The sequence below is a fragment of the Ranitomeya imitator genome, chromosome 7 (genome assembly GCF_032444005.1).
Source record: "Ranitomeya imitator isolate aRanImi1 chromosome 7, aRanImi1.pri, whole genome shotgun sequence".
Classification (NCBI taxonomy): domain Eukaryota; kingdom Metazoa; phylum Chordata; class Amphibia; order Anura; family Dendrobatidae; genus Ranitomeya; species Ranitomeya imitator.
The window spans coordinates 31,739,150-31,757,687 of NC_091288.1; the positions used below are offsets into that span (position 1 = coordinate 31,739,150).

The 18,538-nt window shown below is 45.8% G+C and overlaps 1 protein-coding gene across 17 annotated transcripts in view; it reads right to left on the bottom strand.

Moving 5' to 3' along the window:
- BAZ2B (bromodomain adjacent to zinc finger domain 2B) overlaps positions 1-18,538 on the bottom strand; it is a 361,802-nt gene that overhangs the window by 10,808 nt on the left and 332,456 nt on the right. For all 17 annotated transcript variants that reach the window (XM_069733005.1, XM_069733004.1, XM_069733003.1 and 14 more), the window contains 6 exons: positions 17,534-17,768; positions 7,879-7,941; positions 7,651-7,795; positions 5,807-6,462; positions 3,672-3,951; positions 3,328-3,483 (listed from right to left, as the gene is read on the bottom strand). In XM_069733005.1, the coding sequence (XP_069589106.1) occupies positions 3,328-3,483; positions 3,672-3,951; positions 5,807-6,462; positions 7,651-7,795; positions 7,879-7,941; positions 17,534-17,768 (1,535 nt within the window). The remainder of the gene's footprint in view (positions 1-3,327; positions 3,484-3,671; positions 3,952-5,806; positions 6,463-7,650; positions 7,796-7,878; positions 7,942-17,533; positions 17,769-18,538) is intronic.

An 18,538-nucleotide genomic window follows, 5' to 3' on the forward strand; every position in this document is an offset into this window, starting at 1 on the left:
CCCCTTCGATCCCAAAGCCCCCCACCCCCACCCCACAAAGCAGCTCATCTTGTTAATTACTACCATCATTAAAACAATAGAGTATCTAATCCCTCAACCATTCGTATAAGCCACACTTCACATTACTATCCCATAGCAATCCATGGAGACCACATTTTATTGAACGTTTCAGTTTTCCCTTTCTTCTTATAAATCCCCTTTTCCAGTGTCAGGCCTTGCTTCACATACTGGAGGAACTCTCCTCTTGACGGCGGCTCTTCCCTAATCCAATTTCGAGCTATCACCTTCCTAGCCATATACAACAATCTGGCTATAGCTATCTTTAGGTGTTTATCCACTCCAATCTCATCCACGCATCCCAACAAACAGACAACTGGATCCCTTGGCACCGTGCATCCATACGCACCTTCCATACGACTCAAAACTACCACCCAGAAGGCAGCCAACCTTGGACATGTCCACATCATATGGAAAATGTCTGCATCCGTAGACCTACACCTCGGACATTCAGAGTCATTACGCAATCCTGCCTTATATAGCACCATCGGAGACCTATAAACTCTGTGTATCACATAGAGCTGTGACAGTCTATACGGTTCACTCAGCGACAGTCTTGGGATCCATTCCAACACCGACTCCCAAGTCTCGTTATCTATTGGGCCCAAATCCCTTTCCCATTTAGCTCTTGCCATTATTGGAAACCAAAATAGAAAAGTGTGCAACAGATCCCTGTACAGAGTGGATATGACTCCTCCAGTCGTCCCATCAGCAGATGTTGTCCTTAGTGGGGCTTGAACCCAGGACTCCAGCGCTGCAAGGCTGCTTTGCTATCCACTGCGCCACCTTGCTGGCCATGCAAAAACAAAACCAAAAGAAATTAGTGACCACTATAGCCACCTTTCTTTAGGATGACACTCAACAACCTTCCATCCATAGATTCTGTCAGTTGGTTGATCTGTTTACGATGAACATTGCGTGCAGCAGCCACCACAGCCTCCAGACACTGTTCCGAGAGGTGGACTGTTTTCCCTCCCTGTAGATCTCACATTTTATGAGGGACCACTGGTTCTCTATGGGGTTCAGATCAGGTGAACAAGGGGCCATGTCATTATTTTTTCATCTTTGAGACCTTTACTGACCAGCCACGCTGTGGAGTAGTTGGAGGCATGTGATGGAGCATTGTCCTGCATGAAATCATGTTTTTCTTGAATGATACCGACTTCTTCCTGTACCACTGCTTGAAGAAGTTGTCTTCCAGAAACTGGCAGTAGGTCTGGGAGTTGAGCTTCTCTCTATCCTCAACCCGAAAAGGTCTCACAAGTTCATCTTTGATGATACCAGCCCATACCAGTCCCCACCTCCACCTTGCTGGTGTCTGAGTCGGAGTGGAGCTCTCTGCCCATTACTGATCCAGCCTCTGGCCCATCCATCTGGCCCATCAAGAGTCACTCATTTCATCAGTCCATAAAACCTTTGAAAAGTCAGTCTTAAGATATTTCTTGGCCCAGTCTTGACGTTTTATCTTATGTTTCTTGTTCAAAGGTGGTCATTTTTCAGTCTTCCTTACCTTGGCCATGTCCCTGAGTATCGCACACCTTGTGCTTTTTGTTACTCCAGTAACGTTGCAGCCCTGAAATATGGCAAAACTGGTGGCAAATGGCATCTTGGCAGCTTCACGCTTGATTTTCCTTAAGTCATGAGCAGTTATTTTGCGCCCCTTTTTGCCCAACACGCTTCTTGCGACCCTGTTGGCTATTTGCCATGAAACGCTTGATTGTTTGGTGATCACGCTTCAAAAGTTTGGCAATTTCAACACTGCTGCATCCCTCTGCAAGACATCTCACAATTTTGGACTTTTCAGAGCCCGCCAAATCTCTCTTCTGACCCATTTTGCCAAAGGAAGGAAAGTTGCCTAATAATTAAGCACACTTTATATAGGGTTCTGATGTCATTAGACAACACCCCTCCTCATTACAGAGATGCACATCACCGGATTTACTGAATTGGTAGTTGGCTCTCAAGCCTGAACAGCTTGGAGTAGGACAACATGTATAAAAAGTATCATGTGATCCAAAAAACAACTTGCCTAATAATTCTGCACGCAGTGTAGTTTCTATACCTATCCTTGGGTTCTACGTTTAAAATATTGGACGTCAGGGATGAATATTGATATATTTTCTCCTGTATTGTGTAAATGGTCCGCAAAGATGATTGAAATTGCACTCTCCGTTAAGTCACATCCCTAAAGTACACCACTTTTTTTTTTTTTACTTTTGATGACTTTTTTTAAAATAACAATTCTAGTGGAAGTGGCCATCAACATTTATTACCTAACCCATTGGAGGTAGAGGGGGGAGGTGCATTAGGGGTCCTGTTACCTTAATGTACTGTCACACTCAGCGACGCTGCAGTGATACCGACAACGATGTCGATCGCTGCAGCGTCGCTGTTTGGTCGCTGGAGAGCTGTCACACAGACAGCTCTCCAGCGACCAACGATCCCGAGGTCCCCGGGTAACCAGGGTAAACATCGGGTTACTAAGCGCAGGGCCGCGCTTAGTAACCCGATGTTTACCCTGGTTACCAGCGTAAACGTTAAAAAAACAAACACTACATACTTACATTCCGTGTCTGTCCTCTGGCGCTCTGCTTTCCTCTGACACAGGATGCAGGAGGAGTGCAGAGAAGCAGAGCGCCGGGGACAGACAGCTGAAGGTAAGTATGTAGTGTTTGTTTTTTTAACGTTTACGCTGGTAACCAGGGTAAACATCGGGTTACTAAGCGCGGCCCTGCGCTTAGTAACCCGATGTTTACCCTGGTTACCAGTGAAGACATAGCTGGATCGGCGTCACACACGCTGATCCAGCGATGTCAGCGGGAGATCCAGCGACGAAATAAAGTTCTGGACTTTCCTCAGCGACCAACGATCTCCCAGCAGGGGCCTGATCGTTGGTCGCTGTCACACATAACGATTTCCTTAACAATATCGTTGCTACATCACAAAAAGCAACGATATCGTTAACGATATCGTTATGTGTGACGGTACCTTTAGTCTCTGAGCCATTCCTTTGCTTTGGGATGGGTGGGGGCGCCATTGGCTTAATCTGCTCAGGGCACCAAAATAATTTGTCCCAGCGCTGAATTTGATACATTGGACTTTTCTGAATGCGGCGATACCACATATATGTATTTTTAAATTATTTTTATATTGAACCCTCTCTATTAATTCATAATTCCCTAAAAAAGCTATGTGCAAATGGGTTTTCTACACCAGCTAATTCCCTTCTAAGCAATAATATTCCATGTTGTATGAGAATGCAGAACTTACGATCTTTATTTTTCAAGCAGGCTTGGGTGATGTAGTCTAAGTGCTTTTGAATTTGCTTCTGTAAAGATTTCTCTCGTATACCACGGAGGTTAAATACTTTCAGCAGAGATTTTAGATCTTCCAGATCTGTGATTCTCCACCAGCCGAACTGCATTTCTTTAAAAAAAAAAAAAAAAATTTAAAAGTCCAGAGATTAAGTTCAATGGATTCCACATTTTTAATTATTTACAAAATCAAATATAACTTTTTTTTTGTATAAAAGTGACTTAAAATGTAAAATAAAATTTGAACTATAGTCAAATAAAATTAAAAAAACAAAAACTAAATACTGAGTTTAATTGTACCTTCTGGAATCGGTCGAGGACTGGGAAAATCTACTTGTTTGGGTAACTCCACAGCAGGGGACGGGGTGCAGACGGATTTGTCACTTTGTGGCACGGGGGATTCACTTTTGCCGGCATGAGTGTTTGGAGTGATGAAAGTGTGCCCGTTTCCTTCAGACATTCCAAGTCCAAGACTGGGCATTGGGCTTGGCATTGGAGACGGAAAAGGTAGATTTCCTGGCACAATTGGTGACGGCCATCCGCAAAACTGCAGTCCCATGAGAGGTAAACCATGCTTTATCTAGATGTGATAAATGACAATATTATTATCAGAGAGAGAGATTTATCTATTTTATTCATCTAAATTAAAAAATGAAACATGGAAACCAAAATAAAAATGAAGAAAACCATCTCGTATTTTCCCCCACACCGACCTATAAAAGCCTGTATTCTGCAGTGAGGGCAGACGTGATTGCTTTATAACGGGTGAGTGTGTTATACCATGAATTTCTGTTTTTTGTTTTCTTTCTTTCCAGAGGCATAACTTTTTTATTTTTTTGGTCAATATGGCCATGTGATGGCTTGTTTTTTTTTTGTGGTACAAGTTGTACTTTTGAATGACTCCATTGGTTTTAACATATTGTGTACTGGAAAACGGTCAAAAAAAGTGCAGTGGAATTGCAAAAAAAAATTCAATTCAACAGTTGTTTTTTTATTTTACCATGTTCACTGAATGCGAAAACTGACCTGCCATTATGATTATCCAAGTCATTGCGTTTTCACAGATGCCAAACATGTATAGGTGCTTTTTTTATTTAAGTGGTTAGAAAAAAATTCCCAAATTTGTTTTAAAATTTTATTTAAAAAAAGCGCCATTTTCAGAGACATGCAGTGTCAACATTTTTTTTTTTGATCTGGGGCTGGGTGAGGGCTTACTTTCTGCGCGCCAAGCTGATGTTTTTATTGATACCATTTTGGTGTAGATACGATCTTTTGATCGCTCATTATTGCATTTTATTGCAATGTTGTGGTGACCAAAAAAACTTAATTCTGCCGTTTTGAATGTTATTCTCGTTACGCCATTTAGCAATTGGGTTAATTCTTTTTTTCATATTGATAGATCGGGAGATTCTGAATGTGGCGATACCAAATATGTGTATATTTGATATTTTTTTATTGTTTTATTTTGAATGGGGCTACAGGGGGGTGATTTGAACTTTTATTTATTTTCTATATACGGTATACTGTATTTTTTTACTTTTTGCATGCTTCAATAGCCTCCAGGGGAGACTAGAAGCTGCAGTATTTTGATCGCTTCTGCTACACACAGGCGATCAAATGCTCACTTGCTATGAGCATCGACCTAGGGACTGCTTCAGACCTCTGGCTGTCATGCTGACCCTTCTGTGACCCGCGATCATGTTACGGGGTCACCGATGGGCAGGATTAGCGATGAGTATCCGGTAAGCACAAGTTAAATGCAGAGATTGACAGCAGCATTTAAACTAGTTAACAGCTGTGGGTGGATCGTGATTCCACCTGCGGCTGTTGCAAGCACATGTCCGCTGTATAGATCAGCTGTCTAGTGCCCGGAAAGGTGTGGGTTCAGCGCCAGAGCCCACAGCAAACGGAGAGTCCGACATGTGCGTACCATTATGCCCAACGTTGAAAAGGGGTTTAAGGAATGCTAAGCTTCATGAAAATGGAAGACCTGCATTTAAAAAAACATTTGAAAAAAAAAACATAACAAAAGTCATTATACTCAGGTTACCCATCCTTATACCTCTCCGGTTCAGACTTGTCCTCAGTCATCTCTGTACTTCCGTGCTGCTGGTCACAGGCCACTGTAACCGCTGCAGCCAATCACTGGTTGCATCGTGTTACCAACTACTAACAAAGCATTTCATGAAAGCAGAGCGACAAACAGTGGACTGGGAAGCTTCAGAGCTGGAGAGGTGAGGGACCGGTATGCATTTCTTGGTTTGACTACAAAATAATTGATATACTTGGCTTTAACTTGACTACATGAGCAATCAGGCTTGCTTACTTTTTCGAGGCTGCATTTTATAGTTTGTGCCAAAGGAGAAATGGAGACCATAAAATGTTCAGGTTGAAAATGTCAGTAAATTTGGAGCCTCTCTTTAAAACTGACCTACCTGAAGTGGAGACATTGTGAATGGACTCAGACCCAGGCTGTTCTGTAAAGCGGAGGAGGTCATGACCGGTGATGGCACTGGTGAAGGAGACTGAGACGGTTGCTGAGACTGACTTGTAGAAGCTAATGATGTGGAATACTCTACGTGTGTTATTGACATGTCATCACAAGGTGTCCGAGGGAGGAGACTGAACCATTGCCGGCTCTTGTCGGTAAGAGTTTTCAGCAGCTGTTCATTGGGAATTATGGGAGAGTTGTAAAACTTTCCGTGACCGCTGAGCACAGCACTGAATGGGTTCAGATCTGTCTTTTCAGGGTGACATTGGGACGTGCTGGCCTGCAGGTTGATGGGTGTGCTCCTGGCGTTATTTTGGAAAGGCACAGGGCAGCCATTTGGTGAAACACTTGGTTTTAGGGTTATGAGGTCCATGTCCGAGGGCATTTTGGCTACTTCTAGCAGTTTGCTAAGTTTAGAAAAGGATCCGGGTTTTTGGAGGAATAAATTGGTGCTGTCTTTATCCTTGAGACATTTCTGCTCCCTATCGTTGGCGTTCACACAGTTTGGTTTCTCATCGCAGCTCTCAATCGCTTCTTCTTTTATCTGAATGTTTTCGGCTTGTCGTTGCCTCACCTTTTCTTTTGCCATTTCTTCGAGACCTATGTAGGGATTGATACATAGAGTACAGTAATAGTTAGTACAGTGGTTAATAAAACTCATTTTTCTAAATGTTATACACACAGTTAATTTAATATGACACCTCAATTTATCATTAAGCAGGAGCATAGCTAGGGGGGATAGGTGGGCATGTAGGGTGTGGGCAGTTGCAATAAGCTAAGTCTACCTTGGTCATAGTATTTGGACTGGGATTGGAAACTGGGAGTATATAAATACTGGACTGGGATTCAGTGTCCAAATACTTCGCCCTCGAAGTCAATGGATGTCTATAGAGTTGCATATTTTCACCTTCCATTGGTCATGTACGTCTCATAGGATTGGGGTCTTATGTGTCACAAATACAGAATTTGTACCTACTTTTGGGGTGCACTCACAGAGATCAGAGGGGCTGTCCAGTGTTATAGTGAGGCAGTAACAATTAGGCTGTTAGCTAGCGTGGTGCACTACACGTAACTACACATGGGTATGTAAAGCCCTTTTATTTTCAGTGATGTGCGATACAAACAGCATCATACTTACAGTAAGTTAATATGATATCAGAATCTTAAACACACTAGGAAGGAGGGTTACATGGACTCTTTATATATACCAATTACAAATTATGTACGGCGGAGTAAGGCCGATTTCACACTAGCGTTTCTGTGTGCAGCATAGGCCTGCATACTTCTTTCCTTAAGATCCGCATGCGTCTTGTGTACCTATATTTAACATTGTGTACGTGTTGCGTTCGTCGGGCATGTCAAAACTACGCACGGGGACGCATCCACATACAACGCATGTCCCTGAGTACACAATGTTAAATATAGGTACGCAGGACGCATGCGGATCTTAAGGAAAGACGTATGCAGGCCTACTCTGCGCACAGAAACGCTAGTGTGAAACCGGCCTAAGATGCATCAACTTTAGTAAGAGGTGCATGATCCTTACTACTTTGGCATTTTTTTACTCTGTGTGCTGTGGTTTGAAATTTACATCTGATCATGTACTATAATTTAGGCCAATCTCTGTAATTTGGCCAGCTCGTAATTGGTCACGCTGTCCAGCTAAATCCTACAACTTTTAGTACAAAAAAAAGTGCATTCCAACATTAGTGACTTTTTTGACATAATAAAATTGGCATAAAGCTTTAAAAAAAATTCCCTTCTTGGATCCTAATTAAGGATCCTTACCTTCACCGCTCTCCATTCCTTCCACAAATATACCGCCACACTGTGGAAGAATCCAGTACCGCCGCCGATACCGATCTTGCCCAAACATCATAGAGCGCAAGGAATGAGATGACTCAAACAACTTCTTCCTGTACTGGTTTTGTTGCTGTGAAAACCAGATATGGATTTATAAGAATCTCTATAGTATAGAGGAATACAGTATCGCAGTGCATGAGATCCATTAATTACCTTCAGCAGCTTTTCAATCTGTTTCTCCAGTTCCTCTACAGTAGCCGTCTGATCTCCATCGTCCTATAGTTGTCAAAACAAAGTAGAATTATAAAACGAGAGAAAACAGGGATTTTTGTGTATTATTATTATTATTTATTTATTTATATAGCACCATTAATTCCATGGTGTTGTACATGAGAAAGGAGTTACATACAGGGTTATAGATATCGATTACAGTAAGCAGGTTTACATTGACAGACTGGTACAGAGGGGAGAGGACCCTGTCCTTGCGGACTTGCATGCTATGGGATAGTGGGGAAGAGACAGAAGGTAGGGGCGAGGCGGCAGCTCTGGCGATGGCAAGGCGGCGGCTCTGGCGATGGTGAGGCGGCAGAATGGTTATTGCAGGCTGTAGGCTTTCTTGAAGAGATGGGTTTTCAGGTTCCGTCTGAAGGATCCAAGGGTGGTGGATAGTCGGACATGTTGAGGCATGGAATTCCAGAGGATGGGGGATATTCGGGAGAAATCTTGGAGGCGGTTGTGTGAGGAACGAATAAGTGTGGAGGAGAGTAGGAGGTCTTGGGAGGATCGGAGATTACGTGAAGGAAGATATTGGGAGATTAGTTCAGAGATATAGGGAGGGGACAGGTTGTGGATGGCTTTGTAGATCAGTGTTAGTAGTTTGAACTGGATTCGTTGGGGAATGGGGAGCCAGTGGAGGGATTTGCAGAGGGAAGAAGCAGGGGAGTAGCGAGGAGAGAGGTGGATTAGCCGGGCAGCAGAGTTGAGGACAGACTGGAGTGGTGCAAGAGAGTTAGCGGGGAGGCCACAGAGGAGGGTGTTGCAGTAGTCGAGGCGGGAGATGATGGGGGCATGCACAAGAGTTTTGGTAGATTGTGGGCTGAGGAAGGAACGGATTCTGGCAATATTTTTGAGTTGGAGGCGACAGGAGGTGGCAAGAGTTTGGACGTGCGGTTTGAAGGACAGGGCAGAGTCAAGAGTTACCCCGAGGCAGCGGATTTCAGGTGCGGGAGAGAGCGTGATGCCGTTTACCATAAACGGTGTACTCACCATAAAATCCTTTTCTCCAAGCCAATCATTGGGGGGAAGACACTAAGTAATACAGAAAGAATAGCTCCTCCCCTGCAGTATACACCCTTCTGCTGGTTCCAAGTGAACCAGTTCGGTAACAAAGCAGTAGGAGCGTAACATTTAACCAGGATGAACTATGTCAAAACCAAGCCAACACAGAAAAACCAAAGCCGTTAGGCTAACAGGGTGGGTGCTGTCCCCCCCAATGATTGGCTCGGAGAAAAGGATTTTACGGTGAGTACACAAAAATCCCTGTTTCTCCTACGCCTCATTGGCAGACACAGGACCATGGAACGTCCTAAAGCAGTCCCTGGATGGGGAACAATCAACTGTAATTGCTCCTTGTACCAACAGGTTACAGATGCGGCACAGCCGCCTGCAAAATTTGTCTGCCGACGGTCGCATCTGCCGAGGCCTGAGAATGAATATGGCAATGTTTTGTAAACGTATGCAGACTGGACCAGGTCGCAGCTCTGCAAATTTGTGCTGCCGAAGCTTGGTGCCGGATGGCCCAAGACGCACCCACTGACCGAGTGGAATGAGCCTTAATCCCTGCTGGGACAGGATGACCTCTGACTCGGTAGGACTCATGAATAGCTGAATGAACCCATTTGGCTATTGTCGCCTTGGAAGCGGGAAACCCCTTCCTTGGCCCTTCCGGGAGCACAAACAGGGCATCTGACCTACGGAAGGACGCAGTCCGCGACACATACCTCTTGAGAGCTCTCACTAAATCCAGTGTGTGGAGGGCCTTCTTGAAGCGATGTACTGGTGCCGGACAGAGTGACGGTAAGACAATCTTCTGATTGAGATGGAAAGATGAGACAACTTTTGGCAAAAAGGACGGGGATGTTCTCAAAACCACCTTATCCTGATGAAAATTCAGGAACGGAACTTGACATGACAAAGACGCCAGCTCTGAGACTCGTCTAATGGACGTGACCGCAACCAGGAAGGCAACCTTCCATGAAAGAAAGGACAGGGAAACCTCCTGTAGAAGTTCGAAAGGAGCTTCTTGCAAGACTCCGAGGACCAGATTAAGGTAAGTTCCCATGGTTCAAATGGCATCTTATAGGGCGGCACCTTATGGGAGACTCCCTGAATGAACGTCTTCACTTGTAATCTATTGGCAATCCTGCGTTGGAAAAGAATGGACAGGACTGAAATCTGCCCTTTGAGAGAACTAAGGGCGAGACCTAATTCCAAACCGGTTTGTAAAAATTCGAGGATGGAAGGAATGGAAAATTCAAGAGGAGAACGTCCCCGGTCGTTGCACCAGGAAAAGAAGGTATTCCAAGTGCAATGATAAATACGTATAGACGTAGGCTTTCTAGCGCTGATCATGGTAGAGATGACTTGCGGAGAGAAACCTGCCTGGGTTAGAACCCAGGACTCAACAGCCATGCCGTCAAACACAGGGCCTCGGAGTTCTGGTGGTAAATGGGGCCCTGTGATAGCAGGTCTGCACGATTCGGTAATCGCCAGGGAACATCGGCGACTAGTTGAACTAGTTCCACGTACCTCGCCCGGCGCGGCCAATCTGGCGCAATCAGGATTACTGGTACTTGCTCTTCTCTGATCTTCTTGATGACTCTCGGCAGTAAGGGGAGCGGGGGAAATATGTACGGAAGCCCAAAATGATGCCATGGGAGTACGGGCGCATCTGCCCCGATGGCTGTTGGATCGTGGGAGCTATGAAGTCGGGAACTTTGAAATTTAGCTGTGAGGCAATCAGATCCACATCCGGAGTTCCACAATGACAGCAGATCTGGTGGAAGATCTCCGGATGGAGAGACCTCTCCCCGGAGTCGAGGCTTTGACGACTGAGGAAATCTGCCTCCCAATTATCCACTCCCGGGATGTGAACTGCAGAAATCATTGAGCGGTTTTCCTCGGCCCAACTGAGAATGTAGCCTACCTCGCTCATGGCTGCCAAGCTGCGAGTTCCCCCCTGTCGGTTGATGTATGCCACTGCAGTGGCATTGTCGGACTGAATCCTGATGGGGTGGAACTGGAGAAGAGCTAACCTGATTGCCCGAATTTCTAATATGTTGATCGGAAGGCATGATTCCTGAAGTGACCAGCAGCCCTGAGCAGTGTGATGTAGGAACACCTGCTCCCCAGCCTAGAAGACTGGCATCTGTTGTCACAACTAGCCAATGTACTGAAAGAAAAGACTTCCCTTGATTCAGGGAGGACTTCAATGTCCACCACCTGAGAAACTGACTCGCTGGGGAAGAAAGAACCGACGGTCGAGGGAGGACGGGTTCCTGTCCCAAACAGCCAGGAGGGCATGCTGTAAGGGACGGAGGTGTAATTGGGCAAATGGAACTGCCTCCATAGCTGCTACCATCCTGCCGAGGACTCTCATACTGAAGCACAGAGAGTGAGTGTGAGGTTGAGAGAGCTTCTGAGCTTCCCGCTGTAAGACTAAGATCTTTTTTGGGGGAAGAAGCACCAACCCCTGGGATGAATCCAGTATCATTCCTAGAAAGGAAATTCGCTGAGCCTGTACTGGGGAAGATTTTTTGAAGTTTATCGTCCAACCCAGGCGAGAAAGAGAATCCATTGTGATGCTCACGGCCTCCTTGCAGGCGCGGAAAGAGGGGCCTTTGATGAGGATATCGTCTAGATACGGTAGCACCACCACACCTCGGGTGTGAAGGATGGCCATGGCAGCCGCCATAACCTTGGTGAATACCCTGGGAGCGGTGGCGAGGCCGAAGGTCTCTGGTGAAAGGGGAAAATTGGAATGTGGAGGTACGCGTCCTGGATGTCTATAGACGCCAGGAACTCGCCTTTTTCCATGGAGGCGATGACAGAACTAAGTGATTCCATTCGGAACAGTCGTACCCTGACAAACTTGTTCAGCAGTTTTAGGTCCAGTATGGGCCGTATTGTACCGTCCTTCTTTGGAACAATGAACAGGTTTGCATAAAAACCTTGAAACTTTTTGCTCTGAGGGACTGGGATATTAACCCAGTCTTCTTTTGGAGACATATGGCATGGAAGAACTCTGATGCATTTGCCCTGGGAGGAGAAGACAGGAAAAAAACATTTGTTGGGAGAGAGGAAAATTCTATCTTGTATCCGGAGGACACTAAGTCGCGGACCCATTCGTCGTGAACAACCGAGAGCCACGCGTCGCTGAAGGAAAGCAGGCAGCCGCCTACTTTGAGGGTGTCCCCCAGATACCACCAGGAGTTATTGAGTGGGAGATCTGCCCGGACTGGACATCCTGGATCCTGACTGCCAAGGCCTGCCTCTCCATGAAGGGGCAGGTTTGTAAGAGGTCTGGGGACCTCTATCTCTACGCTGTGCCCTGCCGGGTCCGGAAGATGTGGAAGTAGAGGACCAATTTGAGTTGGAACGAGAAAAAAAAATCGGGACCGAGCCTGCTGTTGCTGGTTCCGAAAGGGCAGAAAGGGTCTCTGTTGTGGGAGAAATTTACTCTTCCCTCCAGTGGCGTCGGAAATTAATTGATCGAGTTTTTCGCCAAAAAGGCGACAGCTCTGATATGGTAAAGAAGTCAATGACTTTTTGGAAGCAGAATCCGCACGCCAGTCCCTGAGCCATAAGGACCTCCGAATGGTGATGGCGTTTGCTGCTGCTTGAGAAGCGCAGTCAGCAGCATCCAGAGACGCGGTCACTAGAAAATCCCCAGCTCTGGCTATCTGAGTAGCAAGGTCTGCTACCTCGGGGGGAAGATTGGTATTCAGAACAGCTGAAGACAAGACCTCGGCCCAATGGGTCATAGCCTTAGCCACCCACGTAGCAGCAAAAGATGGAAAGAGTGCGGCTGCTGAGGCTTCAAAGGCTGAACGAGCCATATTGTCGATCTGACGACCGGTGGGGTTTTTAATCGAGGTGCCCTCTGAGGAGGATAAAATAGATTTAGTAGCTCGGCGCGATACTGGAGGATCTACCGGAGGAGACTGTGACCAATCTTTTCTTAGATCAGGAGCAAAGGGATATTTTAACTCCATGGGCTTTTGCCCTGTGAAGCGTTTATCTGGACGGATCCTATGAGAGTCAACGAATTCCTTAAATTCGGGATAATTGGCGAACACTCTGTGAGCCCGCTTGGTCCTCTTAAAGGACACAGCATGATCCGTTTTAGATAAAGGTTCCTCATCTAGCTTCAGGGCCTTGTTTACTGACTCAATGAGAAAGTCGAGAGTCTCCTGATCGTGTTGAAATTCCTGATCTAGGGTCGTGTCAGAATCGTCCTCTGAGAAAGGTTCTCTACTAGCCCCAAGGGAAGGGGAGCAAGAAATTGAACTCTCAGAACCCGATACCTGGTGATGGTCTGGGGACAAGGCAGGAGTCCTTTTCCTGGAAGAGCGAGAGCTCCTTGGTAAGGTACGACCTCTAGTGTACAAGGGGTTCTGATCATCGGAAGCGTTGTCCATAAGAGTGCCCTGGTTAGAGGAAGGGTCTCAGAACGAGTCTATCGCTTTGGCCAGGAATGCCATAGTAAGGGAGGTAGCCCACTCAGGGGGACTAGGCTCACTGGGTTCGGTATCAGTAACAGGTGGTTCCTGAGCAGTCACCGGTTCACAAGCTGAGCATAACGCAGTATTGTGACCCCGGGGTAGAGATACCTTACAAGAGGTACAAGCAGCAAAAAACACAGTGTGGGTTTTCCCAGACTTTTTGTTAGGCTTTGATTGAGACATAGTGTAGCCTTGAGGAGAGCGCTTACTAGCAGGGGAAGGGTTAAGCTATGTTTCTGCAGCTTACCCAAATCCTGTGTCTTGAGTCCCCGGGGAAGGTCCGCAATGTCCACAGAAATCGCTCCCTGAAGCTGTGATTCAAATGCTGGAGCAGCGCTGCAGCATTAGCCTGTGTGGTGTCAAAAGATGGCTGCCGAGATCAGGAAGAGAAGGCGCTTCTCGCGGTACAAGAAACGCCAGAGAGTGGGCGGCGGTAACTGCCGGTGGGCGGAATCAATGTTCTGGCCTGGAAGGGGGAAAAGCCGGGGGCTAAATTTTAAGCTTGCGGTTACGGCCTGTAGCGCCGCTACCACTATTTGTGCGACGTGACGCACGGACCCGGGCTTTAAGGTATCTGCAGACCTCCCTTATCCCAGGGACAAGGACCCCCCCGCACCTCGGCCCCGCAGGTGTACTCACGGTAGATGCGGTGGGTCGGTGCTCAATCCACCGTCGCCATAGTCAGGGAGGGGGTGGAGAGCTTCTGCCGCCTTCCATCATCCGCTATAACAGTGGTGATGCAGTGGGAGGCTGCACGGACGCCATAAACATCATGTCCGGCTATGCACCTGGCTCCAGGAGAGGTAAATGGAGGGCTACTCCATGTGGTCGCCTGCTATGGAGGGGGGGAGATCGGAACGCGAAGGAACCGTTGCCCGTAAAGTGAGCTCAGGGCTGGCATCCAAAGGTGCAGGAAAGGGTACGGGGAGGGACGCTCCGTGTTCTTGCCTCTTGATGGCTCGGGGGAGATCGGAACCTAGAAAGGGTCCGTCGCCCCCATTCGCTCCGTTAAGGGAAAAATAGAATAAAAATAAAAACGGTGGGGTCTAAAAGCAGACCCAAGTGCCTCCTACAGACACTAAGCAAGAACTGGTTCACTTGGAGCCAGCAGGAGGGTTTATACTGCAGGGGAGGAGCTATTCTTTCTGTATTACTTAGTGTCCTCCTAGTGGCAGCAGCATAACAACCATGGTCCTGTGTCCCCCAATGAGGCGTAGGAAAAATGACAAGTACCCAATCCACACTGTATTGAAGAAGTGGACCTATGGAGAAATTTAGACTGACAAGCTGCCGAGTGTGACTTTTCCCCCAGGTGATGCTATGGAGTTCACAAGAATGACAAAAGCACTCAGGGAGTGTATGCTAAGGGGAAAGCACCATATAACAAGAGTCAAGCTGGAGCACTGAAGGCTGTCAGTCAATAGCCTTGCTATTCATCACCCACCCTTCTACCATTGCCCTGGCTGTATTTAGGAGGTGGAAAAGACCATCTAATGGAAAAAGCCATCATGCTTGGTGGAGAGCCTTAGTGTAGATGTTGCGTAGAGGTCCAGAAGCTTTAAAATAAAGGGATATTCTGATCTAATATAATTGCAAGGCTCATGTGTTTGTTTTAACCAATTGTTTTCTTGTTTCTACAATACTAGGGAGGTTCCCACCCCTCCTTGTGAGCCGTGCCACATAAAAGTCGTTCTATGCTGCGTGTCCACATTGGACATTTCCTTTCTGAATCCTGCTCATACAGGTAATATACATATGACCAGGTTTTTCAATACATCAGATAGGGATTACATACATTAGTTAGGACTGCTCTAATACGGGTATACCTTGACGTTTGGTAGAGCGGCTGAATATACATTTTTTGCAAAAAACGTATTAACCAAATACCCTGTGTTTTTCCATCTTTTTACTAGCACTTGCTGTTTACTGATATTTTCTGCAACCGAGTATTTTTTGGTTTTACTGTGCCTTTTTTGTGTTTCAGTTTCTTGGTGGTGTGAACAGTGTCCCTACAGGCTTGTTCACCGTGTGCACGGCTCATGTGTTTGTTTTAACTAATATACTTGTCAGCAGTGGGGGTTTCACCACTGGCAACGCCATTGCTGCCGGAGAGGAGGACTTTTTTCAATGAGAGATTCAGGACAAGTTGAATACAGTGGCTATGCAAGAAGCCTCTTCAGAGCGGAAGACGTCAGGAACTGTAGTGCCACTTATAGGAAGTAGTGATCCTAAAAGTCAATATTAACCCCTTTAAGGGACTTACTACATGACTTAGGATAAGAAGTCAAACCAGAAACTCCATTTGCAGGGACGTGTTTTGGGGTGTCTGACCCTCATCAGTGCAAAGCAGGAGCATTGGTTTGACTGAGTGAGAAGCCTCTGACAGGGGGTCATGGAGTTAGTAGAATTTCTGGTATGTCTTCTTATCCTAAGTCATGTGACAAGGCCATTCAAAGCGTCAATATGAACTTTTTAGGCTACAGCCAATAAGTGTTACTAAAGTTCCTGTCCTCTGAAGAGGCTACTTGCACATTAATATTCCCAGGCGAGCATTGCATTGTCAATATGTCTCCACATGGCTCTGTCTATAAGTAGGAACTTTACTCCTTATTGCAGTCATGTATACACCCCACCACTCCATTCCAAGTTCAGCTTGGCCATCTTTGACAGTGTCAAAGACTTAATGAAGCAGCTGGGGCGAATGGGCGACTGTCCACTCCTTTCAACTCCTTCTGGCCACCGTCTTTTCAGCCATTGATGATTGTAGAACAGAAGTCCCCAATTCAGGAAATCCATGGGGGTCCCATCATAGAGAGTCCAGTGATAACTAGGACATGAATGTCGCTGCAGATAGCTCGGTATAGAATAGGATATGAAGTGACAAGTGCCTGGAACTCATGTAAACATATATCCATAGGGGAGAAAAAACTTCCTATGAGCCTACAAAGGTGTCATATTAGAGGCATAGTAACAACATCTCCAACGGTAAATATAATAATAAGAGCAGCTCACAAAGCCAACAAAGAAAATGCCGTATGGCCCCAGGTGCGTTTTGCCAAACTTCATTAGGAAGTGTGAGAAAATTAACTGCAAGTGTAAAATACCCAATACATGGACAAAGGTCACATCCCACGCGTCTAATTTCTAGTGCGCCTTATTAGCATACACACCACCTATGTGCTTCTTTTACCACAACACTTGATGCCGCACACATGCGAGTGACTCAGGTGGTACATGTGCCAATAAGATTCATTTGAGCTAATCACTTGAACCGTCACTTTTCTCCAGGTACTGATATACGCCCAAATAATCTCATGACTCCTGACGAAGACGGGGCGAAACGCATGTTGGGCTGTAGGACATGTTCTTCATTCGCTTGGTGAGCTGCCCTTGTACATATTTGTTTGAATGTCTTTATCCTTGGGGAAATTGTTACTAGGATTATACGTTACCTTTGTAGGCTCATAAGAACTTATTTGTTTTTCCTCCCTGTAGATAAAGGTTTACATGAGTTCCAGGCACGTGTACCTATACTTGTCATTGTATATCCTCTACATCTGTTACCTGAGCTATCCACAGCTACAGTCATGTTATTACTGGATTCCTCATATGAATAGTGCTTATATTACTGGTATATTTGGGTTTTAATTGATTTTTTTTAGAATAAAGATTCTATTTTTTATGTAGATTTAATAACCTGTTGGTTTCTATTAGATTTTTTCATGAGTAAATTCATAATATTTTAGTTTTAAAAGGTATTTTAATCTCCAAGATCCTATCCCAATATGTAGTAGGTATAATAATAATATTAGCAAATACCTCCAATTAGAAATGTAGTATAGTTCTTCTGATTCGCTATGTTGCTTACCTCATGTGCAGGGCATTCCAATAGCTTAGGTATCCATAGTTACGACCACTCATATCGTAACAGCAAGTTAGCTGATCGTGGTCATAACCATACTAATTGGAGGTCTTTGCTAATATTATTATTACACCTACTGCAGATTGGGAGATGGGAATACCTCTTTAATGTTATTTAATAACTGTTCACAATACTGAAATGACAAGGCAGTAATATCCTATACCTCATCATCACAACTCGGAGACTTTTTCCCTTTTTTATCTTCATCTTCTTCATCATCTTCATCTGCTGGGTCATCGGTGTCGTCCTCATCGTCGTCATCAAAGTCACTATCTGTGCCCTTTCGCCTGCGTTTCCTGCCAGGTGTGGGGGTGCCCAATGATGGGTGTTCCTCTCCTCCTTCGGGGCCTGCGATGGAGTCTCGCTTTCCAGTTTTCTTTGCGTGTATTATTCTAAGCCTTTGGAGTAATTAAAAAAAAACACAGAGAATAAAAAAAGATCTTTAACTTTTACAAGCAAAAAGTTTCTGTGTGGTTTGTTGATGCCAGATGCTAAGCAGTGTTAAGGTACCGTCACACTAGACGATATCGCTAGCGATCCGTGACGTTGCAGCGTCCTCGCTAGCGATATCGTCCAGTGTGACAGGCAGCAGCGATCAGGCCCCTGCTGTGCTGTCGCTGGTCGGGGAAGAAAGTCCAGAACTTTATTTCGTCGCTGGACTCCCCGCAGACATCGCTGAATCGGCGTGTGTGACCCTGGTTACCATCCTAAAAGTAAAAAAAAACAAACACCACATACTTACCTACAGCCGTCTGTCCTCCAGCGCTGTGCTCTGCACTCCTCCTGTACTGGCTGTGAGCATCGGTCAGCCGGAAAGCAGAGCGGTGACGTCACAAATCCCACAGGACTGCACAAAAGCACGCACATCCCGTGACAGAGATGGCCACCAGAAGGATCTAGCCACTAACTCTCTGGTACCAAAGATTCCTGGATGATCAGCCAGCACCGAACAATGAAGTTCAGAGATAACTTTACTAGTCCACCTATCAGGGACGAACAGTTTCTCAGCCGGACAACGATCAGGTTTATTAGCCTGAAATTTCTGCAACACTCTCCGCAAATCAGGAGAGATGGCAGACACAATGACTCCTTCCTTGAGGATACTTGCCGGCTCAGATAACCCCGGAGAGTCGGGCACAAAACTCCTAGACAGAGCATCCGCCTTCAC